General features: G+C 34.7%; 1 protein-coding gene and 1 long non-coding RNA gene across 2 annotated transcripts; one reads left to right on the top strand and one right to left on the bottom strand.

Moving 5' to 3' along the window:
* The first annotated feature begins 3,138 nt into the window (after window positions 1-3,138).
* LOC129940468 (putative nuclease HARBI1) lies at window positions 3,139-5,447 on the top strand. Its single transcript, XM_056048813.1, has 7 exons — window positions 3,139-3,401; window positions 3,458-3,601; window positions 3,657-4,099; window positions 4,160-4,478; window positions 4,540-4,978; window positions 5,031-5,175; window positions 5,231-5,447. The coding sequence occupies exons 4-7, from the start codon at window positions 4,336-4,338 to the stop codon at window positions 5,395-5,397; spliced, it is 894 nt and encodes a 297-aa protein (XP_055904788.1). The 5' UTR covers window positions 3,139-3,401; window positions 3,458-3,601; window positions 3,657-4,099; window positions 4,160-4,335; the 3' UTR covers window positions 5,398-5,447.
* A 1,689-nt stretch (window positions 5,448-7,136) lies between these two features.
* On the bottom strand, window positions 7,137-8,224 carry LOC129943088 (uncharacterized). The gene is made up of 3 exons (XR_008781161.1): window positions 7,927-8,224; window positions 7,673-7,864; window positions 7,137-7,610 (listed from the first exon to the last, which is right to left on the bottom strand). It is a non-coding gene; the product is annotated as an uncharacterized LOC129943088 (long non-coding RNA).
* Window positions 8,225-14,207: the final 5,983 nt, after the last annotated feature.

Genomic DNA, 14,207 nt, shown 5'->3' with positions numbered 1-14,207 from the left:
GGTGAATGTACATATAACGGGTTATCCATTTTGCGGTTTCAAAACTAAATGTAAATAAAACACATATATTGTATTCTTTTTCATGATATTTCTTTTTTGGCATAAATTTTGAATGTTGACATTAAAGCAGTAAGCACATGAGCGCGACCAACGAACGACGAATGAATTACAAAATGTGAGTTTATATACGTTTGAAGACATATTTCCACACAAATTCTTTGTTAAGCAGAGCAAATAAAAGTTAAACCAGAAGCCGTGTTAATCGTAAGTATGGATTTATTTATTTATTATTAATTAGGGTTGCCAGTATACATTTTTCTAACAAACTCCATCTCAATCAAAATTCAAATTAGTTCTTAAACGATTTCATTTTAAAATTCATGTGTTTTATCTTATATAAACATTTAGTAAAAATATAATTAATATTTCATTACGTGAACATTTATCTTTTAAATAGTGATATTTTATATCAATGTGTTTACTGCGTTTATGTGTAACCGCATTTGTAGCAAAGAAAGTAGCTCGCTGGTTGTCGCAGTATATTGTAGTTGGTTCATCTGTTTGCGATGTAAATCCCATTTCTTGGAGCAAGCTTCGCTGAAATATGACTTCTTTCGTTCCTTGGCACATAGCGATGTACTCCGCATCCATTGTACTTAATGCAATACGTTTTGTTTTTTGGATTCCCAGGCGACTGGACCACCAGCAAAGTAAACAACGTACCCACTGTATGTAACATCGGAACCCCAGTCGGCATCTGTATAACAAACCAAAACATTATTATTAGTATAAGTAAAACAAACCTCTGTGTCGTTTCGTAAATAACGAAGAATGTGTTTACCTGCCAAAAAATGTTCCTGATGAGGGTGTGAACTAAACTGTGATAGCTTCGAAACAACATGAGTGATATCAGGCCTAGATATAGTGGCCAAGTAATTAAGTGCACCCATAAGTGATTGATACTCCTTGGTTATTGTCACGTTACAATCTGCCTTCGTACACTTTTCCAACACAGTTCCACATGGAAGAGGCGTGGATGCAGGTTTGCAGTTTTCCATTCCCCAGCGAGTCAGCAAATCTTTGACATATCGTTTCTGATGAATGGTTATATTTCCTCTTAGACCATCTCTTTCAATTTCAAGTCCCAGATAAAATTCGATTGGTCCACGATTAACAGCTTCTACGTGCATATTCAATTTTTCAATAATATTTTTCATTGTAACTTCTGATGAACACGCTACTATCAAATCATCGACGCATAATCCGATTATATTTAATTCATTTTTTTTTTCGCAGTGTGTCTTGCATCTAACAAAACCCACGGCTAATAATACCTCGTTAATTTTAGTATTCCAGTCTCTACCGGCTTGCTTGAGTCCGTACAAAGACTTTTTAAGTTTGCACACTTTTTCTGGATGAGTCTGCTGCTGATCCACAAAAACATCTGGCTGTCGCATAAACACCTCCTCTTCTAATTGTCCATTGAGGTAAGCAGCAGCAATATCAATGCAGAAGTTTATTCTGCACAGCTAATGCCAAAATTAGTCGTATTGTCCGATGTCGAACAACTGGTGCGTATGTTTCGAAAAAATCTTCATTGTGTTTCTGAAAACAACCTTGGGCTACCAAGCGCGCCTTATATTTTTCAACATCTCCATCTGCATTTCGCTTCGTTGCAAATACCCATTTGCATCCGATGATATTTTTGTTGCTAGGCTTACAGACAAGATCCCACGTTTTGTTTGCGACCAAAGAGTTATATTCTTCTCTCATGGCTTCTTTCCATTTCGCTGCATTTTCATCTTGTAAAGCTTCTCGAACAGTTACGGGATCAGGAACCACTGAAATGAGTTTATTCACAACTTCTCGATAGCTTGATGACGCTGAGACCTTTTTAGGCCTTCCGGGTTTACCTGCTCGCAAAATTTTCATAACCTACAAACGATAACATTTTCCCTTTGGGTTGCAGTTTGGACTTACCGGGCTTTTTATCTAATGCAATGACATTACATCCAAACGTTCTCATATGATGCACAGATGGTTTTTTCCCAAACCAACATTCAAATGGGGTTCTGTCTTTCAATGCTTTAATCGGTGAACGATTTCTTATATAAGTGGCCGTATTTATAGCCTCTGACCATAAGTACTGTGGCATTTTGGATTCCTCTAACATACATCGTGACATCTCAACAAGGGTTCTGTTCATCCTTTCAGCAACACTATTTTGCTGCGGTGTATAGGATGCAGACTTTTGATGGATTGTTCCTTTCGCTTTCAAAAAATTGTCAAACTCGGCGCTGGTATACTCCCGACCATTATCACTGCGTACACATTTTACCAGTTTGGTTCTCGGAGCTTACCACGAACTCCTTGAATACTTTAAGAGCATCGGACTTTCGCTTCAGGAAAAACGTGGTGGTGAATCTCGAGAAATCATCGATGAAGGTGATAAAGTATACTGATCCACTTTGAGATGGAATCCTCATGGGACCACATATGTCTGTGTGTATCACCTCAAGAACACTGGAAGTAAATAATGTATTAGAATTATTGAATGGTTTAGTAGATATTTTACATAATCCACACGTGACACATGCAAAGTCATTTGTCTTACAAACGCTCATACCCCAAACCATATCCCTTTGGGATAACTTATACAGATCGCTCGTATTAAGGTGCCCGAACCGCTTATGCCAGGTTATTGAAGCATCTTCCTGGGATGCAGTTGACACCATTTGTTTTTCAGCCTTCACCTTCGCAAGGTATATTCCGTCCTGCAAGTAAGCTTTAAAAATAAGATTACTTTCTTTAGTTTTAACACAAGCTTTATCATCGGTAAACTGTACACCATTTCCATTTCTTATTATTTTGCTCACGGATAAAATATTGGAATTAAGCTCAGGTACATATAATACATTGGTCAATGTAATGTTTGAGAAATCTGATACCAAAGTCACGTCACCAATTCCACTTGCTTCTACGTTATCACCTGATGCCAGACAAACTTTTTGTGCATGTTTGTGCAGTGACGTAAAAAACTGTTTTTCATAGCACATATGTGATGATGCACCACTATCAAGAATCATTCTTGTTTTGGTTTCGGTGGTGAATGGTGTTCGGCTGTGTCTCCTTGAAAAAATATGGATATGAAAACAAATTCTCCTTCCGTGTTTTCCTAAACACGGGATCTGAAATAATTAATTTTAACTATGTTTTCTTTATTAATACGAGGCTATGTACATAGGTAAATAATTCTTATTCTTAATTTATCAAAAATATTTTTTTCCAATTTTGTAGTAATAGGTTGCATTGATGGAAGTCATATAATTATCCTCCGGCCAACAGAAAACGAAAATATGTTTTTTAACCGGAAAGGAAGACATAGCATTAATGCCATGATTGTGAGTTTATTACAAAAAAAAATATTTTTTACAACAATTCAAGAAGCTTTTTTAAGATCTGCGACGAAAAAACAAAGATCATGGCTATTAATGCAAGATATGGTGGTAGTGCACATGACCGTTTTGTGTGGCGCCAAAGTGAAGAAAGGCTGGCATTGGAAAGAGAGCACTTATCAAATATCACCTCACATGGCTGCTAAGTAAGATTTAACAAATATATCATAATTTGTAATTTACGCCTTTTTATTTTTTAAGGAGACAGTGGCTATCCCCTAGAACCTTTCCTTTTGACACCCTACAGAAACGCCAGTGAAAATTCTCCAGAAATGATTTTCAACTCAGTTCATTCTCAAGCCAGATGCATCGTAGAACGATATATTGGTCGCTTAAAAAGATTGTGTAACTATTTACAGATGACATTTTAAAAATACTTATTTTGTTTCGTGCAGGTCGATGGCGCATCATCTTAGAAGAAAGAAAGTGCCGATGCAAACCTATAAGAGTTGTGGAAATAGCAAACGTATGTTCTGCATTGCACAATATATGCTGTACCCACAATGTTCCCCATCCTGAAATTAATGTATCTACCTAATACTTCTCGAAACCATGGATTTGAAATTCCACCAACAGGAGAATGTTTTTCCAGAGATGCTAAAAGAATCCGTGATGCTATAAGAGACAATTTGTACGTAATGCAGGTAATATTCACCCTTATTGCGATAGTCGTTTTACTAAAACGCCAATTGTCGTTTTTGTAGTCGTGTCGTTTTTAAATCGGTATTGCGTAGCTTAAACGCCAGACTCCTCGTCGCTATTAAGTTCCAAATGCTATCCACTTAAACAGCTGACATTTTGACACAGACATTTTAATTAATTTAATTTTGTTTTTGTTATTTTGTGAAATTTTTGTTTACAAATACAAATTCTTAAAAGAATGTATAGTGTGGCCAGCTATTTTTCATGGAGCAGCAGTGAGGACGACGAGCAGCAAGAGGAAAAACGAATAAAGAAAGATTTAGTTTTGCAGAGACGATGGATTCGATCCACAGCTAACCCAATGGATTTGCCTAATTCAAAGTACTCGTAGTTGTGCTCACAAAATTTTTACTGGAACTTCAATATTTAAAATATTTTCCAGGTATAAAATGTATTTCCGACTCAATAAAGAAGCCTTTCTATATATTTTAAACTTGATTGAAAGTAATTTTCCTGAGAGACGTTCTGTCTCAGTACCAACTATTTTAAAATTAGCGGCCACCTTAAGGTTTCTTGCTGAGGGAGGTTACCAAAAAGGCGTTGGGAATGATTTTAATTTGGGACTAGCACAGCCTACATTTAGCATCATTCTTAAGGAAGTGATAAATTTTCTTGAGGAATATCTGTGCCCATTATGGATAAAGATGGAACTCTCTGAGGAAGAAAAAATTGAAGCTAAATTACACTTTTTCCAGCAGGCTGGAATTCCTGGTATTATTGGCGCAGTCGATGGGACCCATATCAAAATTTTGGCACCGAAAAAAGCAGATCAACATATGTACTACAACAGAAAAGGATATTTTAGTCTTAACGTTATGCTAGTAAGCTTGCATCAATATAATTTTGTCACACCTAAACTTAAAAATATTTAAGGTTTGTGATCATCGGATGCGCATAAGATACGCAGATGCAAGACATGCTGGAGCAAGTCATGACTCACTGGTTTGGAACTCAAGTGAGCTAAGGGGTACTTTGCAAAGGAAATATGACGGGGGAGAAAGAAGTAAATGGCTACTGGGTATGTCATAATGTGATAATAATTTACAAGGGAAACTTGTTTTACTACATTTTAGGTGATGCGGGGTACCCTCTGGAGCCATTCCTCATTACTCCTTTTAGGTCACCAGAAGTAGGTAGCAGGCAAAGTCTTTTCAACACCAAACACTCAAAAACGAGAAATATCATCGAAAGATCGATAGGAGTGTTGAAAAATCGATTCCGCTGTCTCCTCGCTGCATGACAATTACGCTATTCTCCGCAAAAAGCAACGCAGATTGTGAACACCTGTGCAGCTTTGCACAACATTTGTATTTATTACAAATCGGAGCTTCCTAGAGATCTAGTACTGATTGATGCTGAGCCTTCTCTAAGTCTAGATGAAGATAATTCACTTTACAATGATGACCAAACTGCTGTTCGAATACGAAACCAAATTTTGAATTGCATTTCATAAATTTTATTGTAGCGAACGATCTTAAAAATACTCTACTTCAATAAAATTTAAATAATTTATTAATAGTAATAACGAAATTGAATTTAATTGTTGTTTGTTTCCATAAGATTCATTTTTCTTTCCTCTATATCCAGTTGTCTCTTCCGAATTTCCATATCCATAATTTTTAAACTATTTGCCTGAAGGCGTTGTTTTTCATCCCGCTCCATTTGAAGTTTCAACATCTCTAACTGCTTCTCTTTTAAATTGAAAAGTTTCCTTTGAAATATGGCACTCTCTTTCAAATGGTCATTCATATTTTTCATAGAATTCTTTATTTCTTTAAATGAACTAACATTTTCTGTAAGTTTGATTTCTATGTTGTTCAAAGAATTTCTTATATCTGTGAACAATTCCTCTTGAACCACAGTTTGTTTTTCCAAAAGCTTTTGGAAAACATTTTCTTTTGGTGCGTTTGGTGTTTTTTGTCTCACATCTCTTAAGTCCTCTTCAATGTTTACATGTGGTGATGGAGGTGCAGAAAGTTGAGCAGCTTTGGGCGTTTCATTTAGAATTTCAGCCAGCTCCCCCGAAATTAGATCGTCGGCGTCGTTTAAAGTTGAAGCGATGATTCCTTTGGTTGGTGTGGACGAACAGACAACCAGTTTATGAGGCGCAAAATCATATGAACCACCTGCCATATATCCGGTTGGATTAACAATATCATGCAACGACAAAAGCCTTGCAATCGCTTTCTCAACGTCATTCAAACATTTTTGTTTAAAACCTCCTCCACCTGTGGCTTCGATTTCTTTTTTGTTGAATATCAGCTTTTGTTTGACCTTGAATTTGGCGTCAAATCAAACCTAAAAAAGCATTTTAATTCTTTAATCAAAAGTTTAACAATTTCTTACTTTCTGCATTCCTTTCCATTTCGTGTGGGTGGTCCAATGCAATTTAGCTCCTTTGCCAAATCCTCCCACCCCAACTTTGTCTCTTGATTTGCGATTGCACCTCTTTTAAAATTTTTTTGCGAGGTTTTCATTTGCCTCCATCAGCTCAACAAGGCGTTTCATTTGTTTTTGACTCGTAACTTTTACCCTAAAAAAACTTTGTATAACAATTATAAAAAACAAAAGAAGAAAACCTACATTTTGAGATTAATTTAAGCTCCGTGTCGTTTGCAATTTTGTCAACTTCGAAATTTGGCGGAGACGTTGTTGTTTTCAAAACGACTTACATAATACGAGAAATAACTGTATTAAGACAAACGTCACTAAATGAATGCATTCCACATAAACAAAAACGCCAATTGACGTTAAACGCCATACGTAATTTCAAATTCTTTTGTCGTTTTTTGATATGTCGTTCAACGACTACCGCAATAAGGGTGATTATTTCCTTCTCAAAATAAATATAAAAAAGCAAATTATTTTTTTAGCTTTTTATTTAAAGAAAACAATAACTATAAAATATTATACATATGTACATATTATGAATTTATGTATGCAGGAACATAAAAATCACAAGCAAATAAAATGCTTTTCTAAAGCTTTTTAAAAATAATGATATTAAAAGTTTAAACGTTTAAAATAAAAATTTCTTTTTACTTCATTTTTCAAGTCAAATCATTCAAATTATTGGGATTTGGAGCTCATCTCCATCAACTTCAGTTCATTGGCTAACTTAGCCACCTCCAGCTCCATTTTTCTCATATGTAGCTCTTCTCTTTTCATTGAAATTGAAGCTTTGTTTTCCTCGAGTTTATTGTTGGCAAGTAGCAGAATAGCATCTCAGATTTTCGCCAGAATTTCATTCGTTTTATTTTGACTTTCAAGTTGATTTTTGAAATAATTTTGTTGCAGAACTATTTGTTTTTTTTTTTAAAGCATCGTCCTCAATGCTTTTTCGATTTTTAACTTTTAACTTCTTAAAAACATTTGCTCTTGGACTCTCCCGGTTTGGTGAGTTTAAAAGATCCTCGAGAAGCTGCTTAACTTCTTGAATATCTTCGCTGTTTTCTTATTAAAAAAAAAAACGAATATAGAATACTATAAGCAATAAAAAGTATTTTAGTACAAACCTTTTGTCTCGCTGCCGAAAGATAGACCACTTGCAACACCGCTCACTGATGCTTGCATCCCGCATGCAGCAATTATGGCTTCATCAGTTGCGTCTATTTCTTTCGACTCAAATGGTCCACCACCCGTTTTCTTGATGGAATTTTTATTCTCCGTAAATTTTTTTTCGTAGCATATTTACGGAGCGACCAAATCTAATAAAGATATGATTATTTTAGAACAAATGATGTTTCTCCTTAATTTATTTTATATCTACCCTTTTCCATTCCGCTACGGATTTTGTTGGTGGTCCATTCAAATTTAAGGATCTTGCCAATTTTTCCCATTGCTGCTTTTGGGAGGATCGCCCAGTGGCTGAGAGGGCATTGTACGATCTCGCCAGCTCTGGATGTGCTTCCATATGCGTGGAGAGGATAGAAATTTGTGTTTTTGTTGCATGCGATCTTATAAAATAACAATTATTACTTTATTATGCATACAAATATTTAATTTCCCAACATTAACTTACATTTTTAATAGAAAACAAAATTAAAAATCGAAAACAATTTTAACAACAAAAACTCAAACTGTTTTATTGATCACTTTACACAGAGCAAATCAGAGTTGATAATCAAAAACGACTATCAACAACGCGACAGTCACGACAGTCAACAATCGCGTTAGCCGATTCAACCCCAGGCTAAATAATGAAAAAAAACATGACTTTAGAGAAAAACAGAAAGAAGCTCCAATGTCAAGTGTCATAAATGCTACACCATTTTTTTTAGCATAGCCCTCTTTGCACTACTGTTTTGTCCATTAAAAGTGGAACCAACGTGAAGTTGGCTTACTAGCTGATTATGTATAGTATGTCAATGGGCGACAAATGATGTGGTTTCAATAGCTAAAGATAGATGACGCAAGTGATGGGAGAGAGAATGTGGTTGGGTTTAGGCAAAAGTTCGATTATGTCTGTTCAGATTTTGGTTAATGTTTTCAGACAAGAATTAGGTTATCCATTTTGAGGTTTCAAAAGTAAACGTACATACATAAATAAATCACATATAAAATATTCCTTTTCATGATATTTCTTTTTTTATTATAAAATCTGTCACTTTCACATCCGTCACTTTTGACATTTTTCACCTTTGACATCTGTAATATTTAACACCTGTCACTTTTGGTAAGTGCACCCGGTGACCGACCATGTGCAAGACCCCTATTTTGGTTCACTAGTTGTTAAAAACACTTTGCTCAAAACCGCTGTTCTTTATTTTTGTTATTCTGATTGTAGTAAGCTTCACACCAAAAATTTTCTGATCGAACTTCAAAAAACTCATAGTTCGTAAAAGTGTCGGGAGTGAATATTGAAATATTATAATAATATAATTGCTCCCGATAAAAATGCAGTATGTGCTGGCAAAGGCTGCAATAAAAAATGTAAGAAAATTTTATTTATATATTTTAAATGTTTCTCTTTAATTATAAAATTTTAAAAATTTAATTTAGTGGCAGAGGTTTTGCTTTTTGAGAAAGCAAAACGAAGAAGAGGCCAACAAAAATCAGCAGGAAGAAATTCAAAAAATCAAACTGAACGAATCAGATGGTATTGTAAGTATTTTTGTTTTTCATTTGATTTTAATTTTTTAAATTGAATTTTTAATTTAATAGCGGCCTTTAACAATCGAAACTGAGCCTAAAACTAGGCAAGATGTGGAGATTGAAAAGGGCGAATACCATTTGATTTTAAAATATTACATGAGCTTCTGGAAGCCTTGAAGGACAAGGTATTTTAATTTCTTTTTTTATATTTATTTATTTATTTATTTATTTATTTATAAGTTGAAATAAAGTTTTTCGTCGGCTGTTTTGGTCGCTGTAATTTTTGCAATGGAACGAATAAGTTACATTGCAAAAATTGCAGCTACCGAAAAAGCCTACCGAAAACTGTGTTTCGGCTTTTTTGATCGCTGTAATTTTTGCAATGAAACAAATAAGTTACATTGCAAAAATTACAGCGATTTAAAAAGCCCAAGGAAAACTATACTCGTATCTTCATTTATACTTGTCACAATATTAACGACCCGTCCTTGAAACTTGAAAGGAGAAGAAGACTTACACAAAATGTCTTGACTGGTAAAGCTTTCTCTTACACCAATTCACATATTATTTGCTTGAGAGACTGTGAAATTGTTCGAGAAACATTTGTTGTTTAAGGCTCGCCAAATACAAATTAATATTTAAAGCAGTCCCAATTTCTTATTAGATGAGGCTTCGTCCCCAAATGTGTATTCAAGCTGGTCAATCGATGTATACTTGTACTTGGAAAACAAATTCCAATGAAATTAGAAACAAAGGGCAACAATATGCAAGTTTTCAGCTCTTGTGATTCGAGATTAATTTCAACTTATCCTGTTGGAACAGTTTTCTATGCTAGGATTTGACTTTGGCTACAATCGAACTGATCGATGTTTTCTTTTTTTGTTCTTGATGTATTTCAATTGTATTTTATTTTAAATATTGACAATCTGATATTTAAATGCTTAGTAAATGTGGATAAACAAAAATAAACAAGTTGTTTTATTTTTTGAAAATTGAACTGAAATCAAATACAGTGGTGGAAAAATAATTAGAAACAATGAAAAGAGTAAACATATGCACTTTTCTTATCATTGTTTATGCTCTTCACACACAACAAATGATAAACGGTAAAATACAGTTCTCTTTTTGCTGCTATTGTGGAACATGTTTTCAGTTTGCAGGTTTCATAAACCTGTTAATTTGTTAATATCGGCAGTTTAAACCAGCTTACAAAAGAATATTTGAAATCTAAGCTTGGAAAAATAGTTAGAAACAGGGAGCAAATATTGAAGAAGTGATATTATTTAACGGTAAATATTTGGTACTACATTTTTGTTTTTGTTCAAATATCTATATCTTAGCTTTACAATGTAGTTTGAAAAAATGGCTTAAAACAAGAGCTGCACACCAGAGCTAAGGAAGATAATTATTCACAAGTACTGCAAGAAAAAAGCTACCATGGATAACATCGTCAAGGATTTGCTTTGCTCCAAAAAGGTGGTATATGGAGCATTTAAGGTCTACAGGGAGACAGGCAGCATAAAATCTTCCAAAAGAAAAAAACTGTGCAAGAAAAACATCTGCCAAAGAGAACAGACTTATTTGTAGACTTAGCAAGGCCAACCCTTTTGCGACCAGCAAGGATATTCATTCAGCTGTGTCATGCCAATTAAGTGCAGGAGTAACGTCTAGAACAATAAGGAACCGATTGCTGGAAGCAGGTTTGCGAGGTTGCATTGTTCGGAAAAAACCACACAATTCAAAATAAATTTTAAAACGTTGATTAGCATTTGCCAAGAAACATGGACAAGGTAGGTAGGTATAAATGGCGATCTCAAGGCAACCTAGCCTGAGATCCAATTAGCGATAGAAAGGGAAAGATTTATAGAGAAGCTTCATAGCGATTATGTTAGAGCCATTTTGTCGCATTGAGAAAAAAGATTAGGTCTCTAATCTTTGTCTCAGATAGCTTATCAAGTTCGTGAAAGAATGCTTTTCCAAAGCATTTCATTCTAGTGTTTGCCAAAGGAGGACTATTGCAGAGGAAATGGATTGTCGTTTTACTTTCTCCTTGGTCACTACAACTACGGCAAAATGTGTTGTAAGAGATACCCAACTTCTCCTATAGGGCAATGTCCGGTACAAACCGCAACAATCCTGACTATGCCTTGGCTTGGCCTGCATAGAAGATCCTTTGTACGGGTTTTGTTATAGGTGGGCCATATCTTCCTAGATATAATGCAGTTGGGTAAATTGCTCCACCTTTCGGTTTGATTCAGTTTGGTAGATATAAATGATTTTACTCTTCATAGCACCAAGAGGAATGTTAACCATTTCCGCAAGTGAGCTATGAAGGGCCGATCCTTGCCTGGCTAGCTCGTCAGCCCGTTCATTTCCCACAATACCGCTATGGCCCGGAACCCAGATCAGGTTGACACCGAGGTTAATATTTAGGCTCGCAAGCTCATCGCGACATTGCTGGACCAATTTAGATGAGGATGTGGCCGAGTTAATGGCTTTGACAGCTGCCTGACTGTGAAGATAGCCGCATTTAGGTTATGGTTTGGGCTTTGTTTAAGTATCTTACATGAATTCCTTATTGCCAGCAGTTCAGCCTGAAAAACGCTAGCAATGTCAGGAGGCCTAAAGGATTTAGCTACATTTAAGCTGTTCTCTCAACCTTCTTTAGCTTATCAATATTATAGGCTTTGCTAAGAGCAGGCCACCACACAATCGAACCATATGTTAAGATTGGATGTACTACGGCTGTGTACGTCCATAAAATCATCTTCGACTTAAGTTTTGCTGCATGCGTAGAAGGCAACACAGGCCTTCTTAACCCGTACTTCAATATTTGTTCTTTGTTTGTCAGCAGCTGCATACGTCACAACTTTGGACAGCTGTTTTGCATCGGTTTCGGTACATATGTTTCAACTTTAGAGTTTAAGAATCCTATTTTAATTTCAGAAGGGAGTTCATACAAATTAAATGATAGTAGTGATAGAGAGGAGTGTTGATCACTTTGCCCTCTACGAATTTTGTAATTTTTTTTCATTCGGTAACAAATTGGTCTGCTAGGCCTTCAATGATTTCCTTCTCTAATAGGTTTTTCAGTTCATGGGAAAATATTACTCTACAAGAAGTGTTGAGGGTAGGGTGTAAAGAAACTTCGATTTCACATAAATTTGAAAGGGTGTTATTTTTGAGATGTGTGTCAACAAATATACAGCGCCATCTTTAGCACGGAAAGGTCTTGACATCCGTAGAACATGATATACGAACGAACTCTTATAAAATGGAACACGAGAAAACAATTTAAATATTTTGAGATAAAGAATTTAAGTATAGTGCAGTACTAAGACCAAACAGCATAACACAGAATGAAGGTGATTCAGAACTCTTTTAAACAGTATTTTGACCCGCTCCCAATTTAAAGTCCCAGAACCATATGACCTACTAAACAACTGTACTAATGACACTGTTTAAAAAAAAAACACTTATTCAATTAAAACTCAACGGTATTTTTTGCCTGTCAAGGATGCCATCAAAATATATATTCAAAGGAAGAGAGAGAGAGAGAGAGATAACATTTACATGTAATAAATTTTATAATTGGCTGAAACGGCCTTTATTTCAATTTAAAAAAGCCCAATTTAAAAACTTGTTCTTGTGATAAATTGATTTATTATTTTTAACACGCGTAAAGATATTTTTATAACTTTGTATTGCAATTCTTCCATCAGTCTTTATACCCAATCAAACCCATTCAAAACTTATAATATAAATGACTTTATTATTTTACAGTCTTCAAAATGATAAAAAAAAGAAACAATCAAATGAATTCATTCGAATAAGAAATCGAGAGATAAACTTTGCTTTTTATTTTTAAGTCTTATCAGTGTTCCTACCTGTGATGGTTTTTAGGGTTGTTATGGGTTTCATGTGAATATTTTTTTTTGACAAGCTACGATGTTTTCGGAACAGTACAAATTAGAACGCTATCATTTAACGAATTCGAACTTTTGTTTGACATTTAACAGTCAGCTGTTCAGTAAATATGAAAAATGTGGAAGTTTTTTTTTTGACAAGTCCGACGTCAATGGCACGGTACAAATTGGAGCGCCATCTTTGTATATAAAATCTATAGTATTCTCATGGAGCTGCTTTTTGTTACGTTCGTCGTAGCCTCAAGGTGGCGTTGGAAGTTTTATAAACAAAGTTAAGTAAAAAGCAACTGTAATAGAAAATAATAAAAAATGTCACCGTAGCCACAATGTGCCGCCCTCATAAAAACTCACGATGACAGTACTACAGGTTTTATGTAAAAAGACGTCATAATTTTAAATAAAACGATTTTTTGACATTTAGGAGTCAGCTGATCAGTAAAAATGAACATCGTTAACATTTTAAAAATGAATTTACAAAATAAATTAACTAAAAATGCGTTGTTTATTTTTGAAATAAAATACTAAGCTTTTGCTTAAAATTGAACTCTAATATCTTCAAACCAAAAATTTTACTGATAGCAATAGATATCTTCTTAGATGACAAAGGCGTTCAAGAATGTTTTGTTTGCTTTTAAAGCATCTCTCGTCATTTCGTAATTTTATCAGAGAAACATTTTATCAGTTTGGATTTACCTCTCGTATCGTTCCATGTTACGTTTATTACTCACTTACGAGTATGTATCTTTATATAAAAATTGATGTTGACATTTTAAAAAATGTCTTAGTGAAAAGATGACAGGTTAGACAACATGTCTTTATAAAGTAAACGTCATAAAGAAACAATTAAAAAAATGTATTTTGTTCTATGTCCAAAGCCTATAATTTCAAACTAAAAGAACAAGTTCTTGAGATCCAGTGGCACATTTTAGTTTTTCTTTATTATTAAATGTTTCTTTTCTTGAAAAGAAGGCATAAATGTTGGTATTGGCAATCTGCAAGGTGAATAGCCCAATAAAACAACACGATATTA

The sequence above is a fragment of the Eupeodes corollae genome, chromosome 1 (assembly GCF_945859685.1).
Source record: "Eupeodes corollae chromosome 1, idEupCoro1.1, whole genome shotgun sequence".
NCBI lineage: Eukaryota > Metazoa > Arthropoda > Insecta > Diptera > Syrphidae > Eupeodes > Eupeodes corollae.
This window is presented reverse-complemented; position numbering and strand designations above follow the sequence as displayed.

Coding starts and splice junctions, on each gene's coding strand:
- LOC129940468 (XM_056048813.1), top strand. CDS start 4,336: ATGTATAGTGTGGCCAGCTATTTTTCATGGAGCAGCAGTGAGGACGAC. Junction 4,979..5,030: donor TTAGTCTTAACGTTATGCTA/GTAAGCTTGCAT, acceptor AAAATATTTAAG/GTTTGTGATCATCGGATGCG. Junction 5,176..5,230: donor AAGAAGTAAATGGCTACTGG/GTATGTCATAAT, acceptor ACTACATTTTAG/GTGATGCGGGGTACCCTCTG.